The 15,185-nt window shown below is 43.9% G+C and overlaps 1 protein-coding gene across 1 annotated transcript in view; it reads left to right on the top strand.

Annotated features, from left to right (window-relative positions):
* The window catches only part of LOC124805652 (juvenile hormone esterase-like), a 101,651-nt gene that overhangs the window by 69,170 nt on the left and 17,296 nt on the right, over nt 1–15,185 (top strand). Inside the window, exon 8 of the mRNA XM_047266219.1 lies at nt 9,214–9,337. Within this exon, the coding sequence (XP_047122175.1) occupies nt 9,214–9,337 (124 nt within the window). The remainder of the gene's footprint in view (nt 1–9,213; nt 9,338–15,185) is intronic.

Here is a 15,185-nt window from a genome sequence, read left to right as displayed (position 1 = left end):
ATCTGTTTGTGTGGTCCTATAACTGTGGTGAATGTCATGTTTTCAGATAGTGATAATAATAGAGACAAGTCTCAGTTGGCGTCTTCTCGACAATATCGTAAAAAACAAATTTTAATCTTTGTGTTTCATCCTATACAAACCTAACCTTAATTTTGCAAATCTCTCTGCACTTCTTAAGTTACGTATTTTCTTATTTCTGTATTTGTGTTCACATTCGTTATTTCCACTATTTCCTCATGTGTCTCAGTTGTGGTTTGCTTTTCAGAGAAATTAAGAGAAAAAGCAGCTTTTCACTGTGAAAGGTAGTAGAAGACGAACATCTGTTATTTGGTCGTCAAATTTATTATTTATTTTATTAATGGACTTTTCAGTAGCTGCTACCCAACTGTCAATATACAGCAAAGACTGGCCACCCCAAACATATCCAAAATGAATAAACATATTGAGGATCGATTTCCACCAAGTTATAGCGGACAATATGGGGAATCTCTTGATGTTCGAAAGTCATTTTTATTGTTTATAGTCGCCGAATTACGACATCGACTTTGTGTCTTTTTTCTATTGGAACTATATGCTTTTTTTCTGTGGCATTTGACAGAAGCTTCTAAGAGAATTTCAACGGCATGAGATTTATGGCACTAGATCAAATAGTATCAAGACAACAGCGTCGCAAACCTCTGTAACGCCGTCGGCAGATGATGTTCCGCCGGCCGATGTGGCCGCGCGGTTCTAGGCGCTGCAGTCTGGCACCACGAGACCGCTACGGTCGCAGGTTAGAATCCTGCCTCGGGCATGGATGTGTGTGATGTCCTTAGGTTTGTTAGATTTAACTAGTTCTAAGTTCTAGGGGACTAATGACATCAGAAGTTGAGTCCCATAGTGCTCAGAGTCATTTGAACCATTTTTTTGATGATGTTCCACAAACGCCTGCCTGTTATACCAAAGGTAAGCAAACACGTAAATCAGTGTTTATATGTACGCTTGTGGCGCAGCAGTCTGTGTTTCGCTGTTGTAGCAATCACATAACTTTCTCGTAAAGCTATTGAAACATTCACAATATACAAGACAGTCGAGCACGTGAATATCGTTTATGGCGAATGTTGCTAAACTACTAGAACAGCTGTGTGGTTGTATACTGAAAAGTATCCAAATCGTGCCAAGCACACACAATCTGTCTTCACAAACATTATTGAGAAAAAGTTCCAGAAACTGGAGGTGGAGAATGAAATACCGAGGAAAAAGAAGAGCAAGTGATGAAAGAAACGAAATTAGCATTTTAGCAGCAGTAACATACAATGCAAATGTCACTAGAGGCATCGCGGAAGTACGAGAGAGATCAACCAAACGAGAGTTCTCCGAACACTGCAGTCCATTGCATTTCATTCTCTTCGCATTTCGCTGCATCTACAGCTTCATGGAAATGATTTCCGAAGTTGGTTACAGTTGTCCGTAAGTTATCTGTAAAAAGTGCAAAGTGATGCGACATATCTACGCAAATATTTTTTTTAGGACGAAGCATAGTTTACAAACCATGGGCAAGTAAATCTTCGCAATATGCAATAACTGACGAGTTGAAAATTCAAAGAAGTGTTTAAAAACAACTCTCTTGGTCTGTCAACGTTTGCAGCGTGTTTTTCAAGACCCACATCGTTGGTCTCGATATTAGTGATGGTAATCCAAATACACACGAGTATCTCGAGTTCTTAAGATATGCTGCTGCCGCAGTTATTGGAAAAAATCCCACTGGACAGAAGACTATTAGTGTGGTACCAAAATGGCGGATGGCCGTTCCATTCCACGCATGTAGTGACATACGCCTTAAGAAAATATTTTGAGAGCATTGGAATTTCAACTGTGGCGAAAACTGAAACAGAGTTATACCAGGAAACACCAACGACTAACGAAGGCATGAAATGCCTTATATCACGGACCCGTACTGCCGTTAACTATCGATGTAATTTAACGCGCAATATTGCTTCTCCAGTATAACTTTATACCGTGTAGCAAGCTCGAGGTGCACATTTTGAGCACTTGATATGATAGCCGTTATAATATAGACATGAACTGTACCTGAGTTACCTGTTTGCTTATCTTTGGCATTTGTGGAACCTCTTCTCCTGAAGGTGAGACAGTGGCTGGCGACGCTGTTACCTTAATACTATTTGATCATGTCCCACTCATGTTAAGTCGTTGACTAAACCCACTAGGGAAAAAAATCGGTGTCGTAATTCGGCGACTACAAACGACAAAAATTTCTTGAGAACGTCAGGAAATTCGCCATATTGTCCGCTATAACCTGGCGAAAACCACACCTCGATATATTTATTCATTCTGGACATACAATATCTGAGGTAGTCTATCTTAACTGCCTCGTCCTGTATACTGTAAATAATAATAGTAACTGTACAGTATTAGAAATGGCTGTAGGGTTGTCAAATAAATAACAAATCAAAAAAGGATACACATTTTAAAATGAATATATCTGATACTGGTGATACAAAAACACTTTTCGTCAAAACCGTGTAGTAAGATACTATATCGTGGTCAAAGCACCATTCATCTCACGTAATAATCTTCACCTTCTGTTCACGAATACAGTTTTCAGTTACTGTAAGAACTTCAATACCAAACTGTACAACGCTTTCATTCATCGCAATTAAGAACTATAAATGATATTATTAACCACGCTGACACAGTCTTAGATCTAGGTGCCTACCATACAGGAAGTGAAATCAGCTAAAGAACGACTGACTGACTTAGAATCAGCCTCGACTAATATTTGAGTTTCGAAAATAGTGAGAGGTGCAGGGAATTGAAACATAGTAGTTTATTCCCTACACTTACTAACGAAAATGTATTACAAAGACTAGGATCAAATTTTTAGTTCTGATATGCAATGTACTGTAAGTCGGAAGTCCCCCCAGGGGGCTCACCGCTCTTTGGTGAGTCATGCTTGGCGACCACGGAGCCCCAGCCCTCGCAGCTCCCCTTCTCTTTCTGTGCAGCTTGTCTCTTCTTCTCCTGTCCTTTTCCCCTCTCTTGGGGAGATGTCTCGTGCCTCCATGGGCTCTTGAAGCTCATTTGCGTTGGTTTGCTTGTAGCAATATTATCTCTTGTACTGCTCTTTCCCAGTATTGCTCTTTCTCTGTACCACTCTTTCCCTGCACTGCTCTTTTCCTGTACTGCCCTTTCCCTGTACTACTTTTTTCTCGTTTTGCTCTTTCCCTGTTTAACTCTTTCCCTGTTCAGTTTTTTCCCTGTTCCGCTTTCTTTGTTCCTTTCTTTCCTTGCTTTGCTCTTTCCTTGTTCTGCTCTCTTTTTCCTCCGCCGTGGCGTTTGAGGCCATTCTTTCTTTCTTTTTTCCTTTCCTTCTTATCTCTTCTTCTCCTCCCTGTGTGTGCCTGACTGCCACCCACGCGTTTGACGCGTAGCAGGAGACTGGGTAACAGGTAATTCCCAGCCCCGGGTTGGCATGTAGGGCCCTCACGTACCCCCTGGTACAGGCCAGGCCCAGGGAGGGGTGACTGCCTAAGCTGTTACCTTCCTCCTCTGCTGATTGGTCCCTCCGTCTGTCGTTCGGGAGGTGTGACCTAAGGTGAGGACAATCACCTAAGGCAGGAGGCTCCCCTTTGGAGGGCCTCCGGCTGGAAGGAGCGTGCCACGAAAACCAGACTTTTGCTGCTGTTAACCCCTTTGCTATACAGAAAGGCGTGGATGGCATCGCCGGCCCTGTGAAGTCATGCTCTCTTCTCCGCAATGGTACTCTGCTTTTGTAAATTGATAGTGCTCTCCACGCCCAGAAATTACTCAAGGCCCAAATCCCCCACGAATATCCTATAAAAGTGGAGGCTCACAGGACGCTTAACACGTCCCGTCCTGTTGGATGGTTTGACGGAGGACGAAATAACTATTTATCTATCGGATCAGGGCGTTACTGATGTTCATCGAGTTATGAAGAAGAACGCTGCCGATTTGGTGCCCACTCGCACATTGTTCCTGACTTTCAATCAGTCAACGCTTCCTACTAAGATAAAGGCAGGCTATGAAGTCATCTCTGTGCGCCCTTACATTCCCAATCCATTGAGGTTTATAAATGCCACCAGTTCAGTCATACCAGCACGTCATGTAAAAACGCAGTCAAATGCGTCACTTGTAGCAGGGATAGCCACGAGGGCACCTGTCCACCTCCTTCCCCCCGCTGCATTAATTGCCATGGAGAACATGCTGCTTTTTCTCGTTCTTGTCCCGTCTATCAAGACGAGCGGGCTGTTCAGGAGATAAGGGTGAAGGAGAAGGTACCTTTTCCTGTTGCCCGGACCATAAGTCGAATGTCCCTTCGTTTGGAAGCTACAGCACCATGTTAGCCTCTCCCTGTCCCACGATAAACATGGCTATGCAAACTTGTGACTTAGAGTTCAGTTTAGTGGTGGCAAAGTCACCTCGTCTTCAAGCTGACACTCCGTCTCCTGCTTCCTGGGCTGTAGATTCTGCTACCCGTTCTTCGCCTTCACTGGCGAAGACGGTTGCAATGCAGCCAGCGAACCATCATTTCAAAAGGGATTATTTCCGGGAAGATTTCTTGCGTACCTCGAGTTCGCAGCCGTCTGGCTCTTCTGTCAATCGCCAAAAGTCAAAACAATCATCCAAAGGCAAACAGTCTTCCCCCTCTCTGACTCGTCGGCCCTCTTCGACTCGTCGGTCCTTTTCAACTGACCGACACCAGGGAAGTTCCGTTGATCCACTGAGTTGATGGACGAAGATCCTCCACCTGTGGATTCCAGTGGCCGTTTTTCTTATTTATTCTCCGGTGTTCCTAAATTTTATGGACCTTTTACAATGGAACATCCGTGGCCTTCGGTCTAACAGGGCGGACCTCCAGCTGCTCCTGCAATCACAATGTCCGCTTGTAGTCTGTCTCCAAGAAACCAAGCTACATCCTCAAGACCATTTTGCTCTTTCCCATTTTACTTCGCTACAGATGGACCTTTTCCCTACGCTGGGGATTCCTGCTCATGGTGGGGTCATGCGGTTTCTAAGAGATGGTGTTTGCCATCGTCCTTTCCCCTTGCACACACACCTGCAAGCAGTTGCTGCCCATGTTTTCCTTCCCAAATTTACCTTTTCTTTTTGCAACATTTATATCCCTTCGTCTTCTGCTGTCACTAGGGCGGACCTGATGCAGCTTGTTGTTCAGCTTCCTCCACCCTTTCTGCTCCTCGGCGACACCAATGCCCATCATACTCTTTTGGGCTCACCTGTCGCCTGCCCGAGAGGTTTTCTTTTGGCGGATCTTCTTAATCATCTTAATCTTGTGTGCCTTAACACCAGCGAAACCACGTTTCTCTCTGATACCACGCACACTTATTCCCACTGAGACCTCTCGATCTGCTCTGCCCAGCCCGCTCGACATCTCCAGTGGTGTGCTCTTTCCGATACTTACTCGAGTGACCACTTCCCTTGTGTGACTCGCCTGTACAATCATACTCCGCCACAGTGACCCGCTCATTGTAAATTCTCTCTTGCTGACTGGAGGCTATATTTCTCCTTGGCAGTCTTTGACGACCGGCCGTTTCCCAGCTGTGATGATAAGGTCGAGCACCTCGTGGACGTTATTCTCTGGCTGCCGAATCCTCTATCCCTCGTACTACTACTTCTCCCAGTTGGGTCCCGGTCCCAAGGTGGACTATGAAGTGCGGCAATGTGATTCGTGCCCGACGACGTGCGCTTCATGTCTTTCACCGTCATCCCACGTTACCGAACTGCATCCGCTACAAGCAACTACTTGCACAGTGCCGTAGCACTATTAAGTAAAGCAAGAATGCATGCTGGGTTTCCTTCACCAGCTCGTTCAACAGATTTACTCCTTCCTCTCTCGTTTGGGGTGGCCTGCGCCGGCTTTCCAGGACTACCGCCCACTCCCCGATCCATGGTCTGACTGTGGCGGGTAACGTCATAGTCGACCCTGTCGATGTTTCCAACGCTTTGGGCAAGTACTATGCGGAGGTTTCAAGTTCCACCCACTACCATCCTGTCTTTCTTCTTCGGAAACAGGCGGAGGAGGCACGTGCAATCTCTTTTCTCTCTTTGAATCGAGAATGCTACAATACTCCTTTTACTATGAGGGAGCTCGAGCGTACTCTCTCCTTATCCAGATCTTCTACTCCTGGGCCCGATGTCCTCATGCTGCAGAATCTTTCTCCTGCAGGAAAATGCTTTCTTCTCGATACCTACAACCGTCTTTGCACTGACGGTGTATTTCCCACCCTTTGGCGTGAAGCTATTATTGTTCCCCTACCTAATCCCGGTAAAGATAAATCTCTTCCTTCCAGTTATCGTCCAATTTCCCTTACGAGCAGCGTTTGTAAGGTGATAGAAGGCATAATCAATTCTCGATTAGTGTGGTGGCCAGAGTCACAACATCTTCTCACTAATGCTCAGTGAGGATTCCGAAAGAGCCGCTCAGCAGTTGATCATCTCGTCACCCTGTCGACGTTCATCATGAATAATTTTCTGCAGAAGCGACAAACAGTGGCCGTTTTATTTGATTTGGAGAAAGCCTATGGTAAATGTTGGCGGACAGGCATTCTACGTACTATGCACACATGGGGCCTTCGTGGTCGTCTTCCCACTTTAATACGGGAATTTTTAACAGACCGAGTTTTCTGGGTACGTGTGGGTTCCTCCTTATCCCACACATTTTCACACGAGAACGGGGTGCCTCAGTGCTACGCACTGAGTGTCGTCCTCTTCACCATAACCATCAACTCAATTATGGACTGCCTTCCATCTGCCATTTCCGGCTCTCTTTTTCGTTGACGACTTTGCTATTTATTGCAGCTTCCAGCGGACGTGTCTCCTGCAACACTGTCTTCAGCATTGTCTGGACCGTCTCTATTCGTGGATGTTACAACTGGCTTCCGCTTTTCTGCTACCAAATCCGTTTGTGTCAACTTCTGGCGAATGTGCCAGAATGCTCTCCCGTTCGTGGATCCAATGAAGTTCTTAGGGCTTAAGTTCGATAGGAAACTCAGTTGGTCTCCTCACGTGTCCTACCTGGCTGCACGCTGCACCCAGTCCCTCAATGTCCTTCTTGAATTGAGTGGTACCTCTTGGGGAGCTGACCAGACTGTCTTCCTCCAGCTCTATCGATCTCTTGTCTGCTCCAAGTTGGATTATGGATGCATTGTCTACTCCTCTGCACGGCCGTCTGTCTTACGCCGTCTAAATACAATACACGTTTGGGGATCCGTCTCGCCACTGGTGCCTTCCATTCTAGCCCAGTTGAGAGTCTCTATGCAGAAGCCGGTGAACTACCACTGTCATATCAGCGCGACATCCTACTCAGTAGGTATGCGTGTCCGCTTTCTTCCATGCCAGGCCACCCAACCTTTGACCCTTTTTTTGATGACATTCTTGACCGCCAATACGAGATGCACGTTTCTTCTCTATAGCCTCCCGACATCCGCTTGCGTCACCTGCTTCAGCAGCTGCAGTTCACACTTCGTGCCACTTTCCGAATGGGGGAGAGCCCTTCACCACCTTGGCTTCAGGCACAGGTTTGTGTTCATTTTGACCTCAGCTCGTTCCCGAAGGATTCGACTTCCGAGCTGACCTATCGCTGCAAATTTCTCGAACTTCGCTCACAACTTGCCGATGGGATATTTTTGTACACTGATGGCTCCAAGTCCTCCCATGGTGTTGGCTATGCTTTTGTCGTCGGGACTGATAAGTTTCAATACCGACTTCTTGACCAGTGCACAGTTTTTACCACAGAGCTTTTTGCCCTCTATCAGGCTATTCACTACGTCCAGAGGCACCAGTTCACTCGCTGTATGATCTGCTCTATCTCCCTCAGTGCTCTTCAGAGCCTGGATGATCCAGATCCAGTCCACCCTATCGTTCGACGGACCCAGGACTGGCTCCATTTGTTCCCAAATGGGGGAGCCCAAGTGATATTCACCTGGGTGCGTGGCCATGTTGGTGTGCCTGGGAATGACGCTGCTGATGCTGCAAACAAGGCCACAGTCAATCTCGGTCGGCCCGCCTCTTACTCTGTTCCCTCGCAAGATATTTGTACTATTCTCTCTCGGTGTATGACGTCACTTTCGCATGACTATTGGTGCTCCCTTCATGGGAACAAACTCAGAGAAGTCAAACCTCTCCCAGACGTCTGGTCGACTTCCTCCCAGCCGTCTCGCCATGAGGAAGTAATGTTAGCTCGGTTGCGAATAGGGCACTGCCGCTTTAGTCACCGCCACTTGTTGAGCAGCGACCCTGCACCCAGCTGTCCTTTCTGTATCCAGCCATTAACAGTCAGACATTTCCTGATCCTCTGTCCCTATTTTAGCCACTTACGTCTCAGGATCGGGCTGCCGCCCGCTTTGCCGGACATTTTCGCGGATGATGTGCGAGCTGTGGCTCGCGTTTTAAGTTTTTTAAAAAGCAGTAATATGACAAAAGAGATTTGATTTCTATCTGGAGACTCCGGTGTCTTGTCGATGTCTTTTAGATACTCTGCCGTAACGTCTTGACGTTTTAGATTTGTTTTTTCTTCCTTCTGTATTGGACCTCGCAACTGTTTTTTACCCTCACGGTCCCAGCATTCTATGGTTCTATACTGGGCGCTTATGACCTTAGACGTTTTGCGCCCTAAAATCTCCCCCAAAAAATAAAAGTCGAAAGCGCACTAATTTTTTTGACTTAGCTGTCTTTTAGCTGAACGCAAGTTGTCCATGCAGTTTGCATGGTGTGTCATTCTAGAAGGTCTGCAAAATATTTATCTGCTGTCGGCGTAAACACTTCATCGGAAGAGAGGAAGATATGGGTTTAGCGATCCGTCGACGAGAATATCATTACAGGCGGCCACAACCTAGAATTCTGCAGTCTGGGGAAGAAATCGGTTGCGTCCTTTGCAAAAGAGCCATTCCGGTATTCATCTTTAACCATTTTGGGAAACCACAGAAAACCTAAATGTGAATGACAGAATAGAAATTTGAGCCCCTCTCCCCTCGAACGCATATCTCGTGGTCTAAGCACTGCGACTAAGAACTGTTCTTCCAATAGTGTTGTTGCGAGAGAGTTCAATCGGGAAACATTTTATGTGCTTGTTGCGAGAAACGATTAAGACATCCTTCTGAAGTTCTACTGTTTATCTGTTGATGCGCGTTACTAATGTCTCCAATGTATTTCTCTAATGTACTTGTTTATTTGCAGCTGTTTTCCGACTTGTACTTCATACAACCAGCGGACTCCTTCGCTAGGGCTGTAGCTAACTCCAGCAGTCTACCTATTCACTTCTATTACTTCGGGTACAATGGAACCGGATCTACAGATTACGGTAAGTGTTCGCCATGAGCGTTGCTTTTGTATACATGTATGTGTTCCTGGGCAGCGCAATCATCACATTTAGTACATTAGAAACAGCCATAAAACTATTAAAACGCTTTAGTCCTTCCACTAACTTTTTTATCTGAAACTGTTCCTTTGATAATGACTACAGCTTTTTTTGTCAACGACCTTCTCATTTCGTGTCATTCCAACAAATGTTCTACATCCTTCTGCAGCACCACATCTCAAATTCTTTACTCCTCTTCTATTCCGGTTTTCTCCAAATCCTTGGTTAATTTCCATACGTACAATGCTTCCCTCGGATGTACATTCCCAGGAATTTATTGCACTAACTAGCTAAGTACCCGGCATTGCCTAGGTATGTATTTATTACAGACTTTTGTAAGCGATCTCCTCCTCCCCTCTCTCTGTCCATCTCACCCTTCCCCTCTCTCTCTACATCTCTTCCTCCTTCCTGTCTCTGTCCATCTCCTCTTTCTTTTCTCCTCCTCTTTTCCCTCTCTGTCCATCTCCACCCTTCCCTTTCTCTCAGTTCTTCCCTTCCCCTCTCTCTGTCCATATGCTCCACCCCTGTCTGTGTTCAAAAAAAATGTTCAGATGTGTGTGAAATCTTATAGGACTTAACTGATAAGGTCAAGAGTTTATGTCCATCTCCTCCTACCCCTATATCTCTCTACGTTATCACTTCTACCCTGGTTCTTACGCCTATAGTATTTCTTTCCAGGTAGTAAGTAGTTTGCATACCGAGTTCAGCTGAAATCGACCCAGTGGTTTAGGAGAAGCTTTCTACACGTGACTTTTATCGCTTACAGACATTTGACGCGTAGTTCACACATATTTGTACTCAGAGTTAGCCTATATATCTTGCGAATTTCTTCCTGCAGTTCCGTTTTGACGCAGCTCAGTGTTTATGACACAGTATCTCCTGAACGATGTGTCGTAAAATGGTATAATTTCGTGGGTACACTGGACGGCATATTTGGATCTGTCTGCAAAACGTGTTGCGTATAGAGATAGCCGCAAAGAATGATGTGGCAGTTTTACTGCATGAACACTGAAAATGTAAGCGTTAAACTTTTATGTTTCCTCCATATTTAAAGATTCTCAGCGAGAAAAAGTTTCGTAAACTCTTGGAATTATGTGTAAAATTTACTACGTGGCACTAAATGCTCTTATTTTCAAATACTGGATGAATATAGTCTGACTATTCGCGTGTCATGGGCTACACTACTTTCTCACCCCGTCATCCCAGCGCCTTGATAGGTAAATGGTTCTTAACCTGACAGCGATTCTTTCCAGATAGTAAGCGATAAGAGTACCAAGTTTGGTTGAAATTGGTCAAGTGGTTTAGGAGAGATGTGGAATGCCCATATAGATATACATACAATAAGTATATCCATTCTTATGTACGGACCAGCTGAATACGTGGCATTGACTGGGTATGTATTCCTCCCCCTCTCCCCCTCCCCCCTTCCAGTCTCTGTCCGACTCCTCCTGCCCGTATTTTCGTCCAGCTCATCCTCCCCTATCTTTGTCCTTCTCTCTGTCCATCTACTTCTCGCCCCTCTCTCCGTCCATCTCTTCCTCCCTCTCTCCCTGTTCGTCTTCTCCTCTTCCCTTTCTCTGTCCATTTCCTCCTCGCCCTCCCTTTTTTCATCTCCTCCTCCCCTGGTCTCTGTCCATCTTCTCCCTCCCCCCCCCCTCTCTGTGTCTGTATCCTCCTTCACACTATTCATGTCCATACTCCTCCTCCCCCCTCGCTGTCTGTCCACCTCTTCTTTTCCCCTTCTCTCTCCAAGTTATCGTGCTCACCTCAACAGGACACTGGTGATTCTAAAGCCCACAATATTTCTTTCCAGCTCGTAACTCATGTTTTACAAATTTGCTGAAATCTTCCCAGGAGTTTAGGATGAGCTTTCTACCTGTGGCTATGCGTGCATATGCACGTAACATATACTTCACATATATTTAAAATATTTCATACTTACTTGTACATATATTTCACCTGTACCTCTAGTTAATTTCCCCGAGCAGTTACATTTTCACGCAGCTGAACAGTGTGGTATATGTCTGTGCAGTGTATTGTGGAATGAGATTTTCACTCTGGAGTGGAGTGTGCGCTGATATGAAGCATCCTGGCAGATTAAAACTGTATGCCGGACCAAGACTCGAACTCGGGACCTTTGCCTTTCGCGGGCAAGTGCTCTACCAACTGAGCTACCCAAGCACTACTCACGCCCCGTCCTCATAGTTTTACTTCTGCCAGTACCTCGTCTCCTACCTTCCAAACTTTAGAGAAGCTCTCCTGCGAACCTTGCAGAACTAGCACTCCTGAAAGAAAGGATATTGCAGAGACATGGCCTTTAGCCACAGCCTGTGTACACACAGTTTTAATCTGCCAGGAAGTTTCATATCAGCGCACACTCCGCTGCAGAGTGAAAATCTCATTCTGGAAACATCCTCCAGGCTGTGGCTAAGCCATGTCTCCGCAATATCCTTTCTTTCAGCAGTGCTAGTTCTGCAAGGTTCGCAGGAGAGCTTCTGTAAAGTTTGGAAGGTAGGAGACGAGGTACTGGCAGAAGTAAAACTTTGAGGACAGGGCGTGAGTCGTGCTTGGGTAGCTCAGTTGGAGGAGCACTTGCCCGCGAAAGGCAAAGGTCCCGAGTTCGAGTCTCGGTCCGCCACACAGTTTTAATCTGCCAGGAAGTTTCAAGTGTATTGTGAATATGCCGTACACTGAAATATTTTTCTAGGTACATTCAGCGTCGTATGTGGATACTATCTGTGAAACGTGTTGCGAATAAAGTTAGTGGCAAAGGAGTAATAAATAAAAACGTCATGCATGATGCAGAAGTATTACTGAATGAACAGCGAAAATGTAACCGATAAACCTTTTTTTCTTTTGTTGCTTTGTGGGGTTCTCAGCGAGAAAAAGTGTCTTTAGGTTTTGAAATTATGTGTTAAGTTGGTTGCGAGTCACTAAATGTTCTCATTCTCAAATATTGGATGACTAAAGTACGGATATTCGCTCGTCCTGGGCTACAGTGTTTTTTCACCACCATCCCCATCCCTTTGATAGGTAGGTAGTTCTTAACCCACAGCGATGATTTCCAAACAGTGAGTAATATGCGTACCAAGTTTGGTTGAATTCGCTGCAGTGATTTAGGAGGAGATATGGAACATGCATACATAACTACGTAGGTACACACATACATCTAGTTTTGTAATATGTATGGCTTAAGGCCGATGTTTTGATACTAATAGACATCTTCTGGCCAGGATTGCCCTCTTTGCCTGTACTAGTCCGCTGTCTATGTCCTTTTCTTGTCCTTGTATTATTTTGTTTCGAAAGGAGCGAATATCTTCATCTTCGTTCCCAATTTTGATGTTATATTCATCACTAATTTCATTTGTAAATGTAAATGCATGAAACTGCAACCAGTTACTTTTTTGAATAGTTATTTTGTGAACCGGTTTTCGAACCTTTTCAGGTTCCTCTACAGATGGTTTTCTGGATGTTACATCACTATTTCTAGCATAATGCTGGGTGCTGGCTTGCGATAGTATGGGCGGCTTTTTTCCGTTAATGCCCGTGTGTCTGCTTCCATTTTGATGGCCAGTTGATAAATCACTTCACACACAAACAAAAAGCCGCCCATACTGTCGCAAGCTAGCACCAAGCATTATGCTAGAAACACTGATGTGACATCCAAAAACCATCTGAAGATGAACCTGAAAAGTTTCGAAAACCGGTTTATGGAATAATAAATAACTATTCAAAAAAGTGCCTGGTTCCAGTTTTATGTATTTACATTCAATTGGTAGTCACGGGTTCTAAAATATCCGTAATGGATAAGCTTAATTTCATTTGTGCTACTCTTTATTATCTTCGTCTTTCTTCGGTTTGCTCTCAACCGATACTCTGTACTCATTAGACGGCTCATCCCATCAACAGTACCTACAATAATTATTGACTCTCATTGAGGATGGTAGTGTCGTCAGCGAATCTTCTCTTTCTGAAATTTTCTTTTATATCCATCATAGCTTCTTCGACGTATATTTTGAACGTTAGAGGAGAAAGACTGCATTCCTGTCTTACATCCTTTTTAATGTGACCATTGTACTGTAGTTTTTCAGTTCTTACTGTTCCCTCTTAGTTTTTGTACATATTTTACATTACCTGTCTTTCCCTATATCTTGCACGCATTTATCTGAACATTTCGAACATCTTTCATCATTTTACATGTCGAAAGATTATTCCAGTTCGTCAAATCCTAGAGAAGGTGTCTTGATTTTTCTTGCTTCCATTACCAGGCGTAACGTCACAACTGCTTCTTTGGTGACTTTACCTTCCTAAAGCCCCACTGATCATCTAACGGATCCTCAATTTTCTTTTCCATTCTTGTGTATATTATTCATTCTAGATACGTCGATGCATGAGCTCTTAAGCTGATTGTACGATAGTTTTCACACTTATCTACCTTTTCTGTGTTCAGGATTGTATGGCTAATAATTTTCAGGAAGTCTGATGGCATGCCCCAGTCTCAATAGACTCTAGTCACCAACTTCAGTGGTCGTTTGGTTGCCACTTCCCCTGGTAATTTCAGAAATTCCGAAGAAATGTCTGTGCCACTGACTTACTTGATTTCAAGTTGTTCATTGTTCTGTCTAACTCTCATACTGGATTACCTAACATTTCATCTTCCATTACGTCCTAGATAGTTCCTCCTACTCGTAGATGCTTTTAGGGTATTATTTCCACCTATCTGTTGTGCGTTTAATAGTGTAAGTCCTCTTGCACTCTTAATATTGACACCTCTGGCTTTAATTTCTCCGAAAGTTGTTTTGCATTTTCTATACGCTAAATGAGTCCATTAGACGATAATGTCTTTCTCAATTTCTTCCCTTTTTTCCATCAGACATTTCGATTTAGGGTTTCAGTATTCAAATCTTTTCATGAACATTTTTGTACTTGCTTTTTAGTCGATCGATTGAATCCTTTCTTGTGCTACCCAATGATTTATTCACAGTTGCCTACCTTGTACTTAAATTTTCTGACCAAATTTTGTGACTGTCTTTTTTGATAAAACATTCGAGCGGAGCGAAAATAAAGGATTTCCCAGAGATTACACAACGGGTTATTGTCCGATTACACATAGCCAAATGAAATTTGGCATGTGGACAAATAAGGTACCAAATTGACCAGCGTAAGGTTTAGTATTGCAAGAAAAGCTTCAATAGTTTGAAAGTAATCACGATAATTAAAAAATTTAATTAATGATTTGAAGGAGAATTTTTGGGCAATTTTCGTAGAGCGCATCTAACTGATTATTGATGCATCTAGTTCCGAAAAAAAATTTAATTGCTTGCAAGTAATCAGGGTGATTAAGAAAAACATTAATAATTTGAGTTAAAACTTTTGTCCGAATTTTCATAGCCAAACTAACTCTGAGGAATGGGCAATTGGGCTATCAAATTGACCAGCGTGAAGCCTAGTTCCGAATAAGAAGGTTAACTTCGTGAACCAATCATGGTAATTAATAAAAACTTAAATAGCGATTTGAGGGAAAACTGAAATATTTCACAAACAGCTGCTGTGTGCTGTAAAGTGCCAAAGGTAACAAATCAGAGCATGAATTGAAACTTCTCTACTTTCTTGTGATCTGTGGACTCTTAATAATAATACATTACCGATTTATATTTAAATATCTTATATTTCATGCTTTCTGAATACAATTAGCAAATACAAAAATTGAGAAAGGAATCAATTATTTTGTGAAACGATTTGTCTGAAACAACGAAATAAAATAGATTAGGGAAACATTTGACGTGTCTTT

This window comes from Schistocerca piceifrons, chromosome 7, assembly GCF_021461385.2.
Source record: "Schistocerca piceifrons isolate TAMUIC-IGC-003096 chromosome 7, iqSchPice1.1, whole genome shotgun sequence".
Lineage (NCBI taxonomy): Eukaryota > Metazoa > Arthropoda > Insecta > Orthoptera > Acrididae > Schistocerca > Schistocerca piceifrons.
Note: the sequence above shows the minus strand (reverse complement) of the source record. Positions and strands in the feature narration are given on the sequence as shown.